Source organism: Limulus polyphemus, unplaced genomic scaffold (genome assembly GCF_000517525.1).
Source record: "Limulus polyphemus unplaced genomic scaffold, Limulus_polyphemus-2.1.2 Scaffold42, whole genome shotgun sequence".
NCBI lineage: Eukaryota > Metazoa > Arthropoda > Merostomata > Xiphosura > Limulidae > Limulus > Limulus polyphemus.
The window spans coordinates 1,064,100-1,086,408 of NW_013665652.1; the positions used below are offsets into that span (position 1 = coordinate 1,064,100).

The following is a 22,309-nucleotide window of genomic DNA, read 5'->3' on the forward strand; positions in this document are numbered from 1 at the left end:
AAATATCTTATTTCAAAGTTTACATACTTACTCGAAATATCACAAGACTATTTTCTTGAGTCAAATACAGTAAACTCCCATTGAATAAAATACAAATAAATAACAAAAAACGTCAGATACTTACGATGCTGTTAACACATCCCTCTGACACAAGGAAGAATAACGAGGCAGGCAAATACAGTCAAATTATAGCATCAAAACAATTAAAGTGTTAAAAGTACTTGTGTTTCAAAAATCATAAAGTGTTTCATCAAATAATGTGAAAAAACATCAGTTTTAAATTTCAAAATGGCAAGCACACCAGCCTTGACCTAAGGCTTGACTTGTGATACATAGGCCTCGCTAATAATGACGATGTTAATAATAATATTAATAAGAATAATAACTTAATTCAATTACCTAAAACTAAACTAACACCTGAATACAAAAATGTGTCCTGAGCAGTGTTGCTAAACCTCAATTACTTAGGTTATTTCTGTCTTTCACTTTTTTGTGTGCAGCAACGTGTCTGCTCCAACGTCTCCCCAATAAAAAATGCATGTTTCCTGCATCATTTGTTGGGCGTAGGCAGATTGTAACTGTAGTGGATAAGAAACCGAAAGAATTTGTTTAATCATATCTTAGCTTACATATTTAAGTATGTACCTTTTGAATAACTGCGCTCTGACGATACCACAGAAATCCTGTGGTTCTTTTTTCTATAGCCGTGGCGTATGGCTATAACAACAGAAAATTTTCTTGCTTCTTCTTGAGCAATAAAAAAAAACACATAAAGAATTGGACCTGGCATGGTCTGGTGGTTAGGGCGCTCGACTGATAATCTAGAAGTCGCGGGTTCGAATGCACGTTACCGAACATGTTCGCTCTTTTAGCCGAGGGGGTGTTATTATGTGTTGGTCAATCCCACTATTCATTGATAAAAAGAGTAGCCCAAGTATGGGCGGTGGGTGGTGTTGACTAGCTGCCTCTAGTCTATCACTTCTAAATTAGGAACGGGTAGCGCATTTTGCCCTCGTGTAGTTTTCACGAAATTAAAAACAAACATAAAGAGTTTTTATTTTAAAATAGAATAGTTATTACAAGTTTAACACAGTGTATAAATATAAGACCAGAATTTGTTATATTCACTTTAAGATGGATATTAATTATTCTTCACTATCAACCATATCATATCATTAATAATAATAATAGTCTTTACTAGAAAAAAAAATGTTTCAGGCTTATAATATTTTATATTAATACATAATATTGAAGTTCTTAATTACAAAAATCTTAAGTATTCATTTTTAAAGGTTGTTTAGTACATTTTATATTGATAAATTTCGATCAGGTCAGCTACTTCGTCAAGGTCAGAGCGCTAACTCTTAGTAGGAAAAAAATGCAATTGTGTAGATAAATAAAGGTTTAAGTATCGCACTTCACCGTTAATTTAAAGAAATGTTGTATTTTTGCTGTCAATTATTTTTAAACGGTTTAATATTGAATTCAGTGGATGTGGCATGTTGAAAAAAATGGTTCTATACATTAAAAAATTTACGGATAATTTCATTAAAATTAAATTATATATGTATATTATCATTATGTTTTTCACGTAATTTTAATTGTTTGTTTTTATTCAAAGTATAATAGTGCATACTGGAGGAACTTAAATATTGTGAAACAGTTTGTATGCATTAACTCTGAAAAAACCGTAAAAGCAAAATGTTGGTAATAAAAACACAAATATATATACATCTGGAGTGTAAAGATCACGTTATTTTAATGTTTTTAACTATACTTTAAGATACGTTTTTTAACCTTGAAAAATAACGGTGATTGCAAGTATCTTTTACGGAATTTGTTTATAGTGTACAGTTTTTAACCTTAAAAAATAACGATGAATTGCAAGTATTTTTTACGGAAAGTTTTTACAGTGTATAGTTTTCTGATAGGATTAAAGATATAATTTACTTTTCATTCACTTTCGTGCGTTCTAAGTGTCCTCCGGTGGGACAGCGGTAAGTTTTCGGATATATAAAATTTATAAACGACAGGACAACAAGAAATTAAGGACATAATTTTATTTCTTATATTTAAGTTATAAGGTTCCAAATAATGTCCAAATATTAGTATAAAATATGTTAATAGTAAAAAAACATTGTTATTCATTTCTCATCCATTTTTATTTAAAGTTCAATTTAAGGAATCTTCTACAATTTCAATTTGTGAAACAAATAACTAAACAGAAACACTTGTAAAATGAATGGATTTGAAGAAAAATGTTATTGCATATGTCCAGATGTTCACAAAGATTTATATGATAAATAATATCATTTAGTTTATACACAACATATAAGATTATACGTTAAATTAATAAAAAAAGTAAAGACAGCACATTAATCTTTAAATAGAAAGGATGTCAATTATTTGAACTCTGATAACCATGTATACTTAAGAAATACCCAAATCGACAACTTTTATAAATTCAACATATTTATTTAAATATAATATATCACTAGTTTCGTTTTAGTTTACTTGCTGATTAAGTATTATTTTATTACATGTTACAGTTTTACAGTTAGGAAGATTTGTTTATAGAACAGGTACGACGTTTCGATCACTAGGGCCATCATTCTCAACTTGTGTACTTGAGAATGATCGCATCAGTGATCGAAACATCGTACTTGTATTAAAACGAATATTCCTTACTGTAAAAGCTGTATCTAGTAATGAATTAAATATCATATATCTTTATGGTTATGTAAAATTATATACCTTACAGGCTCTTCTGTTCCTAAAGAAATATCGCCCCTCGTGGTACGGCGGTATGTTTGCGGACTTACAACGCTAGAAACCGAGTTTTGATACTCGTGGTGGGCAGGGCACCGATAGCCCATTGTGTAGCTTTGGGCTCAATTTCAAACAAACTTAAAGAAATATTCAATACAGCAAAAGTTACGAGGTCTAATTTAATTTTTTAATGAGCACATTGGTTACTACTTCAACATGTTTTTGTAACTTTTCATTCTCAGGCAAGATTAAAATGTTCATAATGCTTTTTTTTATTTGTTATGGAAACATAGATACAAAAGAAAAAATGTCTGATGTTAAAAAACTTGGCAATATAGAAGACGGAATATTGATTATAAAGTTAATGAAGAATATTTTTTTATTTTTGCACTAAACCTCGGTGTTAATTATATAGCAAGATTATACGCTCGACAAGAAGATGTCAATCAGATACTTTCTGAGAAAAAGACTGTGTAGTAGAAAAAAATATACATATATCTCCTTTAATGATATATTAGTAATTTTTCGTTGCATCAATATGCCATAAAATATATATATTACAAGCTGTTACCTATAACACAAACTTCATTTTAGGTAGACTTTCACAAAGTTGTCAATGAGGACGCGTGTAATGGTCAAAAGAATATTTTGGTAAAAATTTTTTAAAATGAAAAGCGTAAATATTATACTACCTTGTCATTTATCAGACTATACATAACACCTATTATAGTATTTTCAGAAGATTTATCAGGATACTATGATAAAAATTAACTTACTTATATTATACGTAATGTAACTTTTATGAAATTATATCACTTTATTTCGTCATCATTTCTGTCATCTACATATACTTGAAAACACATTAACATATGGTTTCAGAAACCTAAAACAATGATTTTCAAGCTTCACCTTTAAAAATAATTTTATTATCAAAATCAGCAATAACTTGTTTTGTATCTTTTGTTTGAGTATTTTAATACAAAGTACAAGTGAAATATTTTTTTTTCCGAAAAACATATAAAATTGGAATATTTCCTTTAATGATTGTTATAAAGCTAATGAGTTGAATCAAAGAAAGATACAACCATCACATAGTGAAACTTGTATTTATATGTAGGATTGACAACATTTTGGTACCTGATAATAATTAGATATAAGTGACGAATCATAGGTCAAAATCATGTAATATAATTAATATATAAGCAAACAAAATTCCACTAAAATTTTGATACGTTAATCAATTATATAGTTTTACTAATGGTTGAAGTAAACCTGTAAATTTTAACTTATGTCCGAAAAATTTAATATAATATTTTCTAATGAATGACTGAATTGCGGAACAAAATCTTAGAAATTAAAAGAAAGAGTGCTATATCAAATCGTTAAAATTTTCTATAGATTTCCAGCTCGAAGTAAAAACGTCTGTGTCTAGTTTTACTTGTAAGCTAAAATAATAAAAAATATCACTGAATTAGTGATTAAATATTTTATACAGTTACAGAAATAATATTTATAAATGCATTTTTGTTTTTTTAAGAAACTTCGGGAATTGAATTCATTTTTCAAATAGTGAAATATTTAGTTGTAAATCCTGGAAAGCTTGCATTAAATATTGATATGAAGTTCAAAAACAATCGTTTGCTTGAAAGATACTATAGGTTGATTATACAAAACTCTTTCCAATGACGCTTATATACAGATATACGTTTTGGTTAATGTTTAAACTTAATGGATACCTCCATCCTGTTCTTTGGTTAATAATTCGCTTACTAAATTTATAACCCATTCTTAATTGTTTACGTTACAGGACGACTTTAATTTTACTTTGCTGAATATAAATTCGATATAAATTCCCAGCGCGATCAACAGTGGAGAATATTTATTGTTGTTAATGTCTCACATAACTAACTGACTCAAATAAGTTAACAGTTTCTCAGTGGGTCAGAGTTAAGTTTACGAACTTAAAATGCTAAAATCCGGTGTTCGATTCTTCATGGTGGACAGAGTGCAGATAATCCATTGTATATCTTTACACTAATAGAAAAGAACAAAAACAGAAGTTAGTACTAACTGTATCAATGTTTATTCAGTTTATTGTATCTTTAGTGACGTACGACTTATGTAAACTTCCAGATTTTAATTTATTTATTATTGTTCTGGAAGAAATACATGAAGAAAGAGGATTAGCAAAATAAAAACATTTAATGATATTTAATGAACTGGTAAAGATAAATTTTAAGAAAAAGATATTTTGCAACCTGCTTGAAAACGTTGGCAAATCCACCTGAGAAGAATAATAGTACTATGATATGATGTTTGTATATGTAGACAGCTTTATTAGTGAGAGAAGAAAATATTTAAAATTATATACAGTGCAAGCCATGTTTATGAACTTTTCTCATATGTCATGTTACTATTCACTGCACCTAATATCTGATTTTTTTTTCTGTCAATAAGACTTTTCTAGGACACTTTTATTATTAAACATCCTTAACTTTTACTTACTTTAAATTTATAAGTCTGGTTCTGTATTTTTATGGTTAGATATTTATCTGAATCATTAGCAAAAAGTTAATGCTACGTTTATTTATTAGAAACAAAAGTTTATTTATTTGTTCACATAATCTACATTGGTGTACGCATGAAGTAAATAGCAATCTGAAACTTCTCTCTGGCTCATGTATATCTGTTCCTAGTTGCGATCTGAAAATACAACTTCTAATCGAATAACGGGAATGACTGTCATTCTTATACCACACTCATAGTGAAAAGTACGAAACGTGTTTGACAGCACCAAGTCTTTAATCCGAGACCCTGAGATCCCCAGTTCGATAATTTAACCACTAGACCACAATAAGACCAAGAAAAAGGGAGAAAAAACGAGAAATGTGAAATTAAATTCTATGATTTAATTGGTGTTTCCCTATTAATACAATTGGTTTAAGTAAAATGTGGTGTTTTAGGAACATTTCTTAAATATTAAGGATAAAAGATGTTGCTTTTGTAAAAATGATTACAATGTGCATCACTCAAATCAGCCTTTATGAGCCTTTATGTTGTATCACATTTTTTCCATCATTAGTTAATAAAACTGGTTGAGGCCCGGCATGGCCAGGTGGTTAGGGCGCTCGAGTCGCAGTCTGAGGGTCGCGGGTTCTAATCCCCGTCCCACCAAACATGTTCGCCCTTTCAGCCGTGGGGGCGTTATAATGTGACGATCAATACCATTATTCGTTGGTAAAAGAGTAGCCCAAGAGTTGGCAGTGGGTGGTGATGACTAGCTGCTTTCCCTCTAGTCTTATACTGCTAAATTAGGGACGGCTAGCGCAGATAGTCCTCGTGTAGCTTTGCGCGAAATTCAAAACAAACAAATAACCAAAACGAGTTGAAAAAAGGTCATTGTTAAAGATTTCAGGAACGAAACATCTGGACGAAACATCAACTATTAATGAAAAAAATATTCAAATATAAAGCTGTTCCGATACTTTTAACAAAGATTAGCATATTGCATTTTTGATGTTGTTGTTGTTGTGTGTGTTAAACATATCGTTTTAACAGGCCTATGAATTTAAATCTTACACACAAGTTTTAATAATTAATGTATACTTTTGGTCTTCTTGGAATGACATTTCTAATGTTAGTATTCTTTTCATCAACTTATTCTTGAGTTCACAAGGATATGAGTTCAGTACATGACGTTACATAGAATATGCAATCGATTAATATATTCTAATACTTTATATATAACCCTTTATGTTCTTATCTTGGCTAATTTTGCAACCGACTAGCTTCTGCTGCATCATTAGGATATATATGTATATATACATGTACATAGTAAATAGATAGACTGTTTATGAAGTTTATAAATGTTAAAACCATATTATTGAAACAATTTATATACGATTGTTCTAACCTTTGTGCACATACTGTATTAATATAATTAATTGGTTTTTAAGATGCTGGTAGTATGCGGTAAGTCTTCGGGATTAAAACTTACGGCTTAGAATTTAATCTTATAGCTTTATAAATGTTCCATTAAGTGTAAGTAAACACTATGTTTGGCCTAATTTAGGCGTCTCCGTCTACTTCGTATAGTGTCATTGCAACTAGAATAAGGTTTTTCACGTCAGTTTTTTAGGGGTTTTACGAATACATAGAAAGGTCCGTAAACGTTTAAGCTCAGTAGAAATTTATTTATGTGTATATTAGGATTTTACAATTTCTAATAACTTACTACCCAAATACTAACAGCATTTCATGCATTTCATATATACAGTCTGTGACGGATTTACTATCACATACTTATTCTAATATGATGCTTGTTTAAGTTAAATTTATATGTAGAAATGTACATAATTTATACTGTTAAACCTATATTGCGAAATTCCGTCCTATTCACTAAAATTGTAGAAAATTTTCAAGTGTAAGAATCAACAATATATGTGTGTACGTAAACACTGGTGTACGTTTATATTTTTGAGTAAGCTGACATTTCGAGGAACTATCCACACGCTTATAAATATAACTAACGCGACGCACCAAAAAACAGTATATATTACTGGTTTGCTGTAGTTGGTGTGCTATAAAATCTGGAAGCTATAACTGTGATTGATATAACGCTTATTAATTGGGAACTTCAGATATTTGACCAAGGACGTTTATAGATTTCGAATTTTACAAACCACTTAATTTCAGCGGATTCATATCGGACGTTAGTACTTTACGAAAACATTATATAACTTCATCGGTGGACAACTCGGTGTGTGGCTGGTAAATAACGAAGAACGCAGAGCTAGTTAGCTCCCTCTTAAGTGAATTGTATCTACATCTACTCAAAATTAATTCGGTCATCGCGACCCTCGATAAGTTTTCGAGGAAGTTCCAGACAAGAGGACTAAATATTGATGTATGTTTGTAAAACTTTTGTTCATAGATCATTATTTGTAATAACCGTTATTGTAAATTGTGTTCTTGTTTGTACATTAAAATATATTTGTATTAAAAATCTGTGTGTATCAATCTTGTTGGCAAGTATCATAAAGTGGATACATTCGACGTTTATATAATTTCTAAATCTAAATTATCATTTAACTCAGTTTTAGGCTATTCGAAATTATAATACGTTACGTAATAAATTTGGGGCTCGTCCGGGATAAATTGTAATACGTAATAAGTCTTAGTCAATGCTAATTTTGATAGTTTAGTCTAAATTAGGTTTCCTTCATCTATGATGATTCGTTCAATTAAAAGTCATACTTTTCTCGGAAGGTTTTCTTCATTTTTTTTGTTTTTCTTTAATAATACATACACGTATGTTTCGATGTTCATACATATAAGCAATAGAAGATAAAATCTTGTAAAATGTGTATTTTTCGTATATTAGGTGTTGTTGTCGTCGTATATATCCTGAATCTACACAGTCAGCCAATCCTCCCTTGCTCGGTTTGTTCGTCGAATGACCACATTCACAGATATGTCAGTAACAGTCTTCAGTTGCATTCGACCTTCTACAGATTGGATGAGTTGGTAATGCTTAAGACCTGTCTACTTGAATAGGACAATAGGATCTAGGTTTCTTTTGGTCGTTCTCATCTCCTTAACAGTTCAATGGTTTACTAAACGAACTCCAGATATTTATACACAGCTGATTCTTTGCATCCGACTACAAAATGTGTCATGTTCTTGTGTATGTTATGTTGAGATTTATTCATTAGGGATAGGGATATTCTCTTAGTTAATCTTTATATATGAATGGATCGGAATATAATATAATTTCAGGAAATTATGGCTACATTTGCTAAATTATTTTATCAACGTGTAAAAATTACAAAATAATATATATATATATATATATATATATATACCCTTATATATTCTCTATATTATCTAGAGACGAAATTCAGACGACAGGTTTACGTATTTACGCAATACCTCTCCTGAGAGTTATGAATACATTATCACAGTGTATATCAAAAATAATTCATTAACGGGTTTCTTATTTTGGTCTATATTTTCATGTCTTGAGTGTAAGTAAGAAGGCTTAAAAAAGAATAATCAGAATTTCTGGCCTCATGTAAAAGTAATGAATTTACACTTGATATTATTAAGCAATTACCAGTTTTAATAATAGATGGATATGTGTCTCCATGCAAACTTATTTCCTCAGTCGATCTTTCCAAAAAATAATAATAATTTCTGAATGTTCAGTTGGTGGGTGCGATTTTTAATCTCAAAATGTGTTTTTTGTTACAAAATCAATTCACGTTTTTAGTATAATCTACTTGACGAGATCTATTATTAATAAGTTGCTAGATGAAAGTAATTATTTACATTTTAAGAACAAAATGTAAAATAAAGATTTCTTAGTTCGCTTCAACCTTCAAAGTTAGTACTAATGTGTGGTTTTCATAATAGAATAGTAAGGTATAAACCAGATGAAATATTTAATTAGCCAATAGAGTTATTTTTTTTGTATTTGGCAGAAATATAAATAAATATATTTTACGGCTCATGTTATTTTTTTTTTTAATTTGGCACTGTATATAAATTGAGATATAATGTTTGTTTGTTTGTTTGAAGTTAAGCACAAAGCTACACAATGGGATATCTATGCTCTGCCCACCACGGGTATTGAAACCCGGTTTCTAGCGTTGTAAGTCCGCAGACATACCGCTATGTCACTGGGAGGCAAGATATAATGAATAAGCTGTTTGATGCTATAAATGAAATAATTTTTTTTATTGGGCCGTAACATTTCTCTCAGATTTGTTTTATGTTTTGAATTTTTAATGCAAGGCTACAGAATGGTGTATCTACATTTTATCTATGGCCAGGTGGCTATGGCGCTGGACTCGCAATCTTCGGGTCCAGGGTTTCGAATTCCCTTCACCGAACATGCTCATCCTTTCAGCCGTGGGAGCTTATAACGTTATGGTCAACCCCACTATTCATTGTTAAAAGAGTAGCTCAATAGATGGCGGTTGGTGGTGATGACTAGCTGCCTTCACTCTAGACACTGTTAGCGCAGATAGTTCTCGTACAGCTTTGTGTGAATCTCAAAACAAACAAAATCAAACACTGTCCATTGTGGGGAATAAACCCCAAATTTAGCGTTGTAATTCCATAAACTAACTACTGGTTTACTGGGGGACTTCATTGACATTCTTACTTGTTTTCTTTTCAGTACAATTTCAAATACCTGACATTTAGAGAAATTGATAAACATAAAGGACTGCTTTAATTTCATTTTTTTAATTATTCCATTTGCAAAAGAGGCGAAATAAATTATTTGTCTTTTATACGTTGGCTGTACAGAACGTTTTGTAAGAATAAATATTTAATGATATTTTGATATTTTTTTCCAGTAAAATGACCCATTTTTTTTCAAACAGTGTTCTCTAAACCTTGATCTGTTTTACTACATACTAATAATGAGATCAGAGTTCTTCTCTCAGACAACATATTTATTTCACAGTAAGTTTATATAATGATCCTTACATTCTAAATGACACTATCTCTGTCCATTAAAAGTTCTATTTAAAAAAAGGTTCGCATGAGTTAATAGAATGTAATGTACATTTTCCTTCAAGAAGTTGAATATGTTTAAGTTACGGCCTTCTCTCAGGATGCATGCCGTATTTCTGAAAGGCTGTAATAGCTGAATAAAGAAATGTAGTAAAGGAGTAATATGTGATGAGCACTTCTTTTTGTATCTCCTACTTTAGCACAGTTAGTGAATACACTGTAATTTCACGGAAACAAATCAAATTACAAGAATAAGGATGCTCTGAAGTTTATGGAGTGTAATCTAATATAAAATAATATTTAATTCATGAAACCATATTACATCCTCCTCTTTAATGTACTCTTACACTACACAGCTGATTCTCGTTGATTCAAATCAGCATGAGTAGGTAACTTACATCTAACATTAAGACTAATTGTAACTCAGCTTCTGTTGCTTTCTGTAGATTATATGATAAGTTCAAACGGAACCACGCCTTTTTAGTCCAAAAAACGTTGAAAAAATAGCTTTAAAAACATAGCTAGATTTCTCGATTATAAAACTACTTCATACAATATAAAACTAAGATATACGCGTAAACAGCTCAGTTACCATAGCTTTCTCTCTGACTGATGTTGTTTGTCCATTAAGATTTATATTATATAAAATTCTTGTGGATCAGCATTGGTAGATAGCAATTCTAGGAGCCTATCGGTGAAATTAAGGAAGAACAACGCTATTGAAAAGCAAATTGGCATTTAAAGTATTATTTACATACTAATCATTAAAGCACATTTGAAATGGATATATCATATGTATGCGTGTTGTATGAAAGTCAACTAGCTCGTTTTGAATTAAATGCTAGTAAAGTTATTTTACGTACGCCACAAAACATCTGAAAACATAGCAGTCAGCCATAATAAAGTTTTCCATGAGCATTTTAAAATTCAATTGGTAATCTTAACATAAATTTACAAGAATTATCCTAATATACGAATTAAATATAGACCGAATATACTGTTATAGGTATACATCTTGTTTGCAAAAAGTTCAACAAATAAATACTATTTTTCTCAGCCATAGAATAAATACACTAATTCCTATAATGTTTAATAATTATTTTTCATTCCAAAACGAAAGTTAGAAGCTACTAAGAAATCAAACAATCAAATACTCTTTATTAAACTAATTTAAGCTATAAAATTAGTAGAGCTTTTCAAATTCTATACAGTTAGTAATTCTCAATAGAGTTTTTCATCTGTTCCGTTACTCAATGAAAGTGAGGGTTAATAAAACTGATCCCCACTAACTGCTACATTTAATGATACTTGTAAAGGTGTTACGTACAGTAGATAGGTTATTATTTCAATTAATCTTCACTGTGTTGGAGCAGGGACGACATGTAATATGTCGCTAATTTATTATTATGTGCTTTTAGTAGTTACCTGAAAAATAATTTTGCATTTAAATAGGATTATTTGAGATACTTAGTCTGAAAAAAGTCGGAGTTATTATTAATTCTAAGTATGCTCTTCTATACCCTTTTCGGTTAATTTATCAAACGACTTTTCCACTTAAAACAACAAATCACTCCATGAAACCTGTAATTCTATTGTGGTTTATCATGAGCAATAATACAACTGTTGTATTTAAAACATGAGTAAAAATGATTTAAAAAATTAGAAATGTCGGTACATAATGAAAATATATATTATATTTATAATACGGATACTACAATATTGAATTCACTAAAAACACTATATGTAAATTGTGGAAAAATCTAATTTTGCGAGTTTCGAAATGTATCATAGTGATATGATAAAAATACGTACCTGAAAGTTCAATAATAACTTGCCAAAAGTCAATCTCCTGGAGTTTACGAACAAAATATCTACAATAATGAGTAATGGTGTAGTATTATTTTGTTTATTTGAAGTTAAGCCCAAAGCTACACAATGGGCTATCTGTGCTCTGCCCACCACGGATATCGAAACCCGTTTTCAAGCGCTGTAAATCCGGTGTAGCATGATAAAGAGAAACCCTTTTGCCTTTTTGCCCTTTTGTCGTTTGCCTAAGATTTCACGTTACATTTCAGTGCTATTGCTTTATTGTTAATATCTGTACAGACTAAAATTTGTGAAACGGTTTTATTTTCCACTACATGAATGAAGTCCACAATCTTAATGCTTGTTTGTTCACGGCTTTATTTTTGTCAGTCAACTGATGTTAATTATAAAAACAAACAGTCCCTTATAACTGAATACCATTTTCAGTGACCGGATATTGCATGATAAAAATGCTTTTTATGCGATTCACAATTTTCAATTTAACAGAATATATTTAATATGAGAAAAACAACAACATTTATGTAAGTATACAAAACTATCCTCTTGAAAATCATTATAGAGATTGAAATTTCACTTATAAATTGTTCGTCGCACATAGATATGACATATAAAGATATTCAGTTAACGAACATATTTATATATATAGTTACTGTTTTAAAAAACATGTCCGTATTAAAAAATACTGTAATCAATTTATGTATTATTTTTCTATACAACCAGTTTTGGTAACAGTCTCAATTTTCGCGCATAGCCGCCATTAAATTTGAATTTATAGTCTAAAGGGAAGGCAACAATTCAACAGTTTTCACTGCTAAGTCTTGGGTTACTCCTTTTTTTTTTGGCTAAAATCAGCACTTGAGCGACACTATTATAGTGCTTTCACAAATTCAAAGCGCGGAACTTGTTTTTGCGATACCGAACCACAAATAATAACTCCTTAGAGATTTCAATCAGCCCTTAGCCATAAAATGTGAAAAACATATTCTTGGCACTTTTCTATCTGGTTTAATGATTCTTTGGCAAAATAAAATATTTTCTTAGGCATATTTGTAGTTTTTTCTCACTCTTTTTAAAAACATAATAACCCATCACAAAAATTTCTGTTGCAATCTTATGCCGTAAAACTGTTTATTTCGTAAATGGTAAAACTTTAAAAATATGTGTACAATTCTATGATAGATAGTTTAGATGTAGTATTCATATTGAGTTAACTGTGAAATGGGCGGCAACTGCCTATTAAAGAAACACTTGTAGAAAATATATTGGTTGTATGTACAACTTTGGAGAATGAGAAGTCTCTAGTATGGCATAGAGATATGTGCGATAGCCAAAAAAGGCCTTCTTAATAGAATAACTTACGATTTAGTAATCATTAAAATTAACAGCTCTACGAAATTTTGAAAATTCGAACGAAAATATGTTGCATATAATAATGTTTTTCAATTAAGTTACACAGCTTTAATCTCATTTTCAACGGCAGAAAATTTTGGTATGTGTTTGAGTTTCCAACAGATCCGAAAATCCGAAAGCCTAAGAGTGAAGTATGTGGTTGTGTAGGGCACGACCCAGGGATCATTTTGCATACTGTTTACTTTTGCCCGAGTTGTTAAAGTGTTTCTGTCCTACCAAAGTGTGACGGTCAAGCTATTATTTTAGTACGCCTCTTTTCTTTTATCCTTACCAGATCGTGAATCGTTTTCCTCCTTCTGCTTTCATCCCAATTTGAGGGCAAGTCTTCGGATATATCCGTAAGTGTACCGATCCGATCAGCAGTCATACTTTTGTTTTTGACGCTTGACAGAACCTCCTCCGCCGAAGCTTCTCTAACCTTTCTTATACCATAATAACTGACTTGTGATATCACTGCTGATATTACTTATCATGCAACGTCAGAATGATGAATTTCATATTAACCGACTTATCATGGCATGACCATTGTCTGAATTAGGGTAAACGTCACCTATCTTTACTAACAAAAACCAATCATAGCTTTTGGAGTCCTCATGAAAGAATCCATATTCCTGTAGATTTTCAGAAAAAAAGACTACATGCCGGTTATGGTTCTTAGAAAGTGCCCTATCATTTCTGCTACTGTTCCGGAAACTTTTATTTACAGTGTTGTTAGATAAGTTTTATAAATACAGTTAGTAATGTTAAAACGGTGAAGTATAAGCGTTGATGTAAAATCAGGAACTATTTCTCAGTGCACTTTTTCATGCTAACACCAAAACAAGAGGGAATCCTCAATAGCCGTGGCACTTGAAATTGTTTTAGGCAGGATTAGAGCAAATTAATCTATGAGACCTTTTTTTTTTCATTTTATTAAGATTTTTTGTGCGCAACCAGTACCAAGCGTGGGCGCTCGTATACACGATTCGATTTTATTACTCATCAGAATCTCTACCAGCCTACCTTCAAATTCAAATGCTTTTCGGCAGGATTAGACTAAATTAATCTACGAGCCCTTGGGCATGGTCAAATATATCAGTCGAAAGGGTTTGGCCTCCCGAGTCCAAAACTGTAATTAGATTACAAATCGATCAAGAAATCACGGGGCTAGCTAAAAGTTTGTACTTGAAAAAACTCGGAGACATTCTATGAGCCGCTATGCCGCGCCTAAAAATTATATTAGCTGGCTTTGAACACTTTCACAGAAAAAAAAGGGCAAAATGAGCATTCATTTAGACTATAAAAATTCTCATCAACATGGTTTATAATTATGGCAGCATCAGTATATTAAATTTACAAATAGCTATAAGCAGTATTTTCCTATTACACAACTCGTAAATAACCTGATTGAAACGGGTATGGATGAACTTCTCGAAAATAATTAATAAAGGATGTTTAACCGAATAAGTAGCTCTTCTTGAATGTTTTGTCTATTTAAAAGATGAGATTGTTCCAAACAAAACTGTCGTATTAGAAGAAAAATAACATTGAAAGATATTTTGCATGCTGTTTTACACTATTATTTTTTACTACTATTTTTATCTTTGTAACAGTACTTACATTTACAAGATCATTTGGAAACACTAAGTGCATAATGACCAACATTTTCGGTACCAGTATTAGCTTCTAAAATTTGATGCTGTAAATTACTATAACTTACAGAAACACTTATGTCTTATTCAGTATGTACGAAGTTTCGGGTAGATAGATACACACAGAACAATAATACAGTTTGTATGAATGTATGATCACATTTTATATTTATGGATATGAAAAAGAAAGACGGCTTGTAAAGTATAGTTAATTTCAATGTTGATGGGGAACAGAATATACAGTGCAAGAGATAACATGCCTTTTTCACTCTGTTTTTAACCTGAGGTTTTACCAAGTAGTGGAATCTCTTGATCAACTTCACTAGTCCTAAGTAGCCTACTCTTGTTACTCACGATTCACAAGCTCTCAACCTACATATTGAGCCTACTCAAATATTATAAACATAAAAATAATTTCCAAAATCGCAATGGTTTTGAGACATATCATTCGTGGATTTCTAGTTATTGCATAATACGGCTAAGTTCAAACAGCTCATCTGTCATAAACCTCACGTTAAATCTGTATCTAAAATATATCTTTATAATCCCCAACGCATGGTAACAACTAATCCACTTTAAGTGGAGTTATTTTCTAGTATAAATGCCACCTAAAATCAATCCATTCTGAAAAGATTACATTCCATTCCGAATAACAAGGAAACATTGAAAGTGGTAAAAAAAATAGCTTGTAAAGCTGAAGCATAAACGTCTCTTGGAGCAGTAAAAATAATGGTTTACACTGAGTTATGTGTGAAAAAAACGAGAAAAGGGCCGTGTTTGGTGACTTGTTTCTCCCCGAAAACATAGTCAAACAGAAAACCAACAGCCGAAAACTGTATAAGTGGTTTTTAGCATGTGATAGATGGGCGTTTGTCGACACACTGGACTAAGAATATGTCTAATTATTGTCTTCAAAAAACGCCATACTAATTATCCTGTTGGTGATACAAGACTCTAACAATGGTACAGAGCATATCTCGAAGGTTTTTTATTGCAGTTCACTGCTATAGTCATAAGTTAAATATGCGGAGGGTCAAGAAAAATGTCAAGTTTAACCTTGCGTGCTACCAGCCTAATGTGATAAAATTATTATAACTCAGAAAAGCACCAAGAGATCATTCAGCTACATGTCCAAACCAACTTCAAATTTCCTCCGTAAGACACGAGTACAAATTGGGATTGATCATTTGCAGACATCTCCAATAAGACTTCAGTGCTATTAAGTTGCTTCGGTAGTCGCCATCCGTGCAAAGTTGATAGGCTTTGGAAAGAATGTTAGGATGAGGGTGGGAGGGAACATGTCTATCTACAGTAAAAATAGAGCTGCAGAACAACTTCCCTTAACCTCGGCCTAGGCATTCATCATTATATCTTTATCATAGATCACTTTCTGTAGCATTATTTGTGTAAGAAAGTGTTCAGCAGATCTGACAAACACTTTTTAACCTGTTCATTTTCTTTTACATCTTTCCGTTCCACATGTGTTTTTTTACCATTTTCTTGTTAGTTATCATTCTTTCCAGTTTTATGACTGATTCAGATGAATATATCAAACAACTTGAGATTTTTTTTTAAAGAGAATTTGAAACTATTTTATTGTTTCAGAAATAACTGAATAACAATTTATTTTTATACGGTATAAATGTATCTAATAAAGCTAAAAAAGAAACTAATAAAATACCACAACTAATGCATCAAACATAGTGAATATTTGACTATATATTTGTTTTATGTGCTTTCATCACTTTTCTTCATTTCTCATTGTAACATATGGACATCTCACACAAAAACACATTACCAAAAGATCTATTCTTAGACCATAGTTACGTGTCTAGAAATTCGGTCACTGTAGTAAGCACTCTCTAATCTCATATGAGTGGATGAATTGGTTTTTATAAGATAGTCCTTTTGATGACGAAAACAAAAATACATTGATCAGCAACTCATAACGAGGAAAGAAGCCGATATTGCACTTTCTAGGTTTGTATATAATATATAAACGAATACACATTATACTAATCCAACTTCATGATATATATATATATATATATATTAGACATATATATAAGAAGCACAATTTACCTTGAAGAAACTTACCATCTGTTTCTTTCGTTTTGGGCAAATTCGAAAAACAACTAAAAAATACAAAACAATACAATACAAGACATCGTGTGGATGGTGTAAAATACAATGTAGATATAGTTATTTAATTATACTTATATTTTCCAGGCAATTGTAATAATAAAATCGTTTTGATAGTTTATTTGAAAATGCATTTAGTATTCGGGCACACATTATGTAATAATGGGAACATTAATATTCAAAGATAAAACAAGTGTAAAAATAATATCCATCTTGAACAGTAAGTACTGAAGCTATGAAATTAGAAATTGTAATTAATCAGAGATATGGTCAATAACATTTTGGTCAGCTTAAAGGATTGATGTACCTTATTTATTATGCATTTAAGTTGGAATTATTAAATGAACTTCTTCTCATGTATATTTTTTTCATCAATTTTCAATGATTATAAAATTAAAGAAAAATATAATACAAACTTTATATGCCTGAACAAGTTTATCAAAATATGTTTCTTACCTCTGGTACAATATGTGATACGAAAATGGCGAAGTACTATAACGTACTTAAAACCATTACATTGTAATCCACTGTGATTATTTCTTAGTTGTTGCTAAATAATAAACCAAAGCCAACTTGAATAATCTTCCTTAAAATTGGTTCAGGTTATAACACAACATGTATGATATATACAGGAGATCAAGTAAGACTAGTATATCCAGTTACATGAACTCTTAACAAGAAATTCATATAAAAATGTTGTACATATTAATATTTATAATTATATCTAGTCACCTCTAGATGAAATTGTATTGAAAATAATGAACATTTTGTTATCTGTAATATATTATAAACGTTTACAGACCCATGTAACTAGCAATTTGACAACATATATGTATATTAACGTTTGTTCATTAGAGGTAAATGAAAAAAAAGCACGAATTCTGATATTTCGCATCTGGGAATAACTTCGTGATAAGCTATTATCATATGGAATTATAGGAAATACAGTAGAAATTAAGACGAAGAAAAAATTAATTACTTTGGTTTCATTCAAATTACATTTTTTTGCGAACTAAGAGTTACATTTCAAATTTAGCAAGTAAAGTTTTAATGAATTTCGCAAGCAAATGTCAATTTTACTTGAGATCTATCTGAAAGGACTTCATAGAAAGTTTTCTTTTATTAATATAAGAATTCACCATCTAAAGTTAATTTCTGAACGTTAACGGTTTAACATGATTTTAGGCATATACATATATATTAATATTTAATTAGAGACATCAAAGTATAGATTTATCGCAATGTTTTAAAAAGGAATGTCATCAAATTATAAATTCAGAGCGGGTTCATTTTTGTTGAATTTCACGCCAAAAATGCTCTAGGGATATCTGCACTAGTCGTCTCTAATTTTGAAATGATAAACTACAGAGAAGGCAGATAGTCAACGCCACCCACCGCAAACTCTTGGGATATTGCTGTCAGACACAGTGTGAACTGAAAGATTGAAATTTCAAAAACTTAATAATTGATTTACATTGATTATAAGACTAACATTTCTTCAGATAGATTCAAACTTTAAATTTAGTTCCTTTTATATTCACGTCGCTACCGCTCTTCTAGCTGTGCCAGCCTTTCATTCAAATGAATTTTGAATAATCATCTTTTTATAACTCTTAAAACATAAATAATTTTTAGTTATAAGTTTTACTTAGATTTCATATTTTGACTTCAAAGGGAGACTTTACACACAAACGTATTTCTGAAGATAATTTCCACACTCTATGTACATATATTTTAATATCCACCATTGCTTTCGGTCAGTTGCTGCATTTCCATATATATATATATATATAATGTAAGCAAAAGCCTCTGAATAACAAGCGCTTACATTAAAAGTTCATATTCCCAAAATGAATGAAAATTACATTTATCGACGTTAAGGTATATTATTTAAATCCTCTTCCCCCCAAATGTAGATCTTTAGGATAATTCTAAAAGTCAAAATTCTTCATTTTCAGTTGGATTAAGCAATTTAGTATCATACCCATTTATTTATAGATTTTTAAGAACTTTCTTTTAGGAAAAGCACCGATATAAATAACGAATAACTTTAACCTTAAAATCCGAACTTTTTTAATGACTAATACGGGAGATTATTTTTTCGTTTGATATTATAAATGCATAAGTTTCATGAATTCTGCATCTGATTTAATATGTCTTGTGTTTAAGTTACATTCTTCAACTTAACTAGGTTTATGGTAACATAGGGCTCATTTAGTTAAGAGATAATTTGAAAAAAGGTTGTTTTGTAGAAACTACTCTATATATTCTTTGTATGTTTCATCGGAAAATATCCACACCCCTTATATTTCTGTTGTTTGCCCGGCATGGCCAGGTGGTTAAGACACTCGACTCGCAATCTGAGGGTCGCGGGTTCGAATCCCCCGTCACACCAAACATGCTCGCCCTTTCAGCCGTGGGGGTTGTTATAATGTGACGGTCAATCCCACTATTCGTTGGTAAAAGAGTAGCCCAAGAGTTGGCAGTGGGTGGTGATGACTAGCTGCATTCCCTCTAGTCTTACACTGCTAAATTAGGGACGGCTAGCGCAGATAGCCCTTGTATAGCTTTGCACGAAATTCAAAAACAAACAAACAAACAAAAGACATTTTAAATTACCATACAAAAAATATACATGTATATAATTCGTACTGTGAATGATCACAATATTCAAAATACTTAATCTATATGACTACCAAGTGTATGGAAAGTTGTTAATATTGGTATTGACACGATAAATGACTTGAATGTGTACCATATTAATTATCTCGTTTTTGTCAGTTTTTTTGTTTTCATTGCACTTTTCGCAAATTTTTATTGTTAGGATGAAACACAATATTTCTTACCATGTAGAAAGAAAACGGAAATACTAGTGGCCTCGGCGTTGGATGGTCCGCAAGTGTAGTTCCCGGAATCAGTAGGTTGAGCATTTTTTATGTACAAAGTACTGATGGCGGAATCATCGCTGGCCTTCTGCAGTGATATCTCTCCTCCCTCTTTGTCGTAGTTGATCATTCGTTTGTTGTGATACCAGAAAACGAACATTGGAGGCTCTGGGCTTTCACTAATGACACATGTAAGGTTGATGGAACTGCCTATCTTCACATACATTGGATGCGGACCAAGAATTTCTGCCTTTGGTACTGAAAAAACAACAACATAAGTAACAGCTGTTTACCAGCTCTAATATTTACTTATTACAATTTGTATCATCGGATAAGATAATAAGAATGTAGTTTTATTTAGACTGTACTCTTCTGTAAACCTTTTACTAGTAGGAAAAGGTAAATATTTGAGTACGTAATTATTGTGAGATCGATCAAAATGAACAATTCAAACATTTTGTTATCTAATCAAACGCACCTTAGGTGTGAAAAAAAGGTGCGGCCAAAAAAGGATTGAGTGTGAAAGGAATGAAATCAAAATTGGCGGCCAGACTGATAGCTACACTTATAGCATTGATAAGAATTTTACAGCAAATATTCATTCATTAGTTAGCCAGGCCGCGTTTTTTTTTGTTCATCTTAGGGCATTATGGTTGGTAAAACAAAAACATGAATCGCGAGAACAATTATGTACTCTATAGGCTACAACACAGCATGGCATAAAAAATTTTAAAACCAAGAAATAAAAATATTAATTTCTCTTAATTTTGGTTTTATTTACTTTTGAAACAGAACACTTTGGGAGACCCTGCGAAAGTCTACATCTAATATTATAACTATTACAGGTACAGAGAAGGGTATGGCGAGTTAATGTAAGTATGAACAATTTATCCCAGAAATAATTGTACGTAGCCATGAGTTTTATTCGCTTACTTTATAGTGCCATATATATATATACCATATTAAAAAACTTAAAATACATAAGAATGTTTTTCCTTGCAAATATCTTTCGGTGTTTGTTATTAGAAAGCTATGCAAAATACATGGTAGCACACAACTTGATATTTTCTTACAATACATGGTAGCACACAACTTGATATTTTCTTACAATACATGGTAGCACATAACTTGATATTTTCTTACAATACATGGTAGCACACAACTTGATATTTTCTTACAATACATGGTAGCACACAACTTGATATTTTCTTACAATACATGGTAGCACACAACTTGATATTTTCTTGTACTATAAAAATAAGGAAGAAACTGTATTTCTAACCTAACAATCTGAAATATACGGTTTGGTAGGAATGTTTCGAGAGTTACAACTGTTAACTTTTAAAACTGTTCAGAGCTCGCGGGATATAGTCACTCTAGGTAATTGTATGAAACCAGATTTTCGAGCTCCTGCTAATAATTAGACACAAGGTTAACTCTTTGACTTCGTATAATTGATATACACTTAGAAACATTTTCATCAAGCTGAAAAATATTTATTTTATCGCTACTTAAACATCTATTTTGTTATTTTTTTTTACATTAAGGTGTTAATTCATTTTTATCCAAGCATTTCAACAAAGAAAATATATGCTATAATAGATTTCTCTGTGTCTTACCGACAATATTGAGTTGAACTAGAAATGTAATTTTCGGATCGGAACTAACTTGGCACTCGTACATCCCCGCATCTGTGGTCTGTGGGTATCTGATCTTGAGAGGCCAGTCTTGACCTCCTTCTATATGAGCGGCACTGAATCTGTCATCATGGATATAAGTCTCAGTCCCAACTGTTAAAAGATGAAGATCCCTTCTCCGAATCCAGGACACCTACGAAAATGACAGGGATTCGGATCACAGAAATTCTCATTACACATAACTTTATTAAACTTATTTTATTTGTTTTTTTGGAATAAGTGTGCAAGTTTATTTTAAAGTTTTCTGAAAGATTGAAGAAAAAATGTTTAATTTCCTGTTACTGTTTTATAAGTAGTTTGTTGCAGTTCTTTTGTTCACATCTTTAATTATATTTCTATCATTTAAAAATTATTTTATAATAAAAAAAAAAAATTTGCCCCCCAGTGGCACAGCGGTATGTCTGCGGACTTACAACGCTAGAAA

The 22,309-nt window shown here is 31.1% G+C and overlaps 1 protein-coding gene across 1 annotated transcript in view; it reads right to left on the reverse strand.

Moving 5' to 3' along the window:
• LOC106462023 (lachesin-like) overlaps positions 1 to 22,309 on the reverse strand; it is a 141,217-nt gene that overhangs the window by 65,544 nt on the left and 53,364 nt on the right. The window contains exons 2-5 of the mRNA XM_022389233.1: positions 21,808 to 22,018; positions 20,143 to 20,446; positions 7,228 to 7,231; positions 961 to 965 (exon numbers count right to left, since the gene is read on the reverse strand). Coding sequence (XP_022244941.1) covers positions 961 to 965; positions 7,228 to 7,231; positions 20,143 to 20,446; positions 21,808 to 22,018 — 524 coding nt within the window. The remainder of the gene's footprint in view (positions 1 to 960; positions 966 to 7,227; positions 7,232 to 20,142; positions 20,447 to 21,807; positions 22,019 to 22,309) is intronic.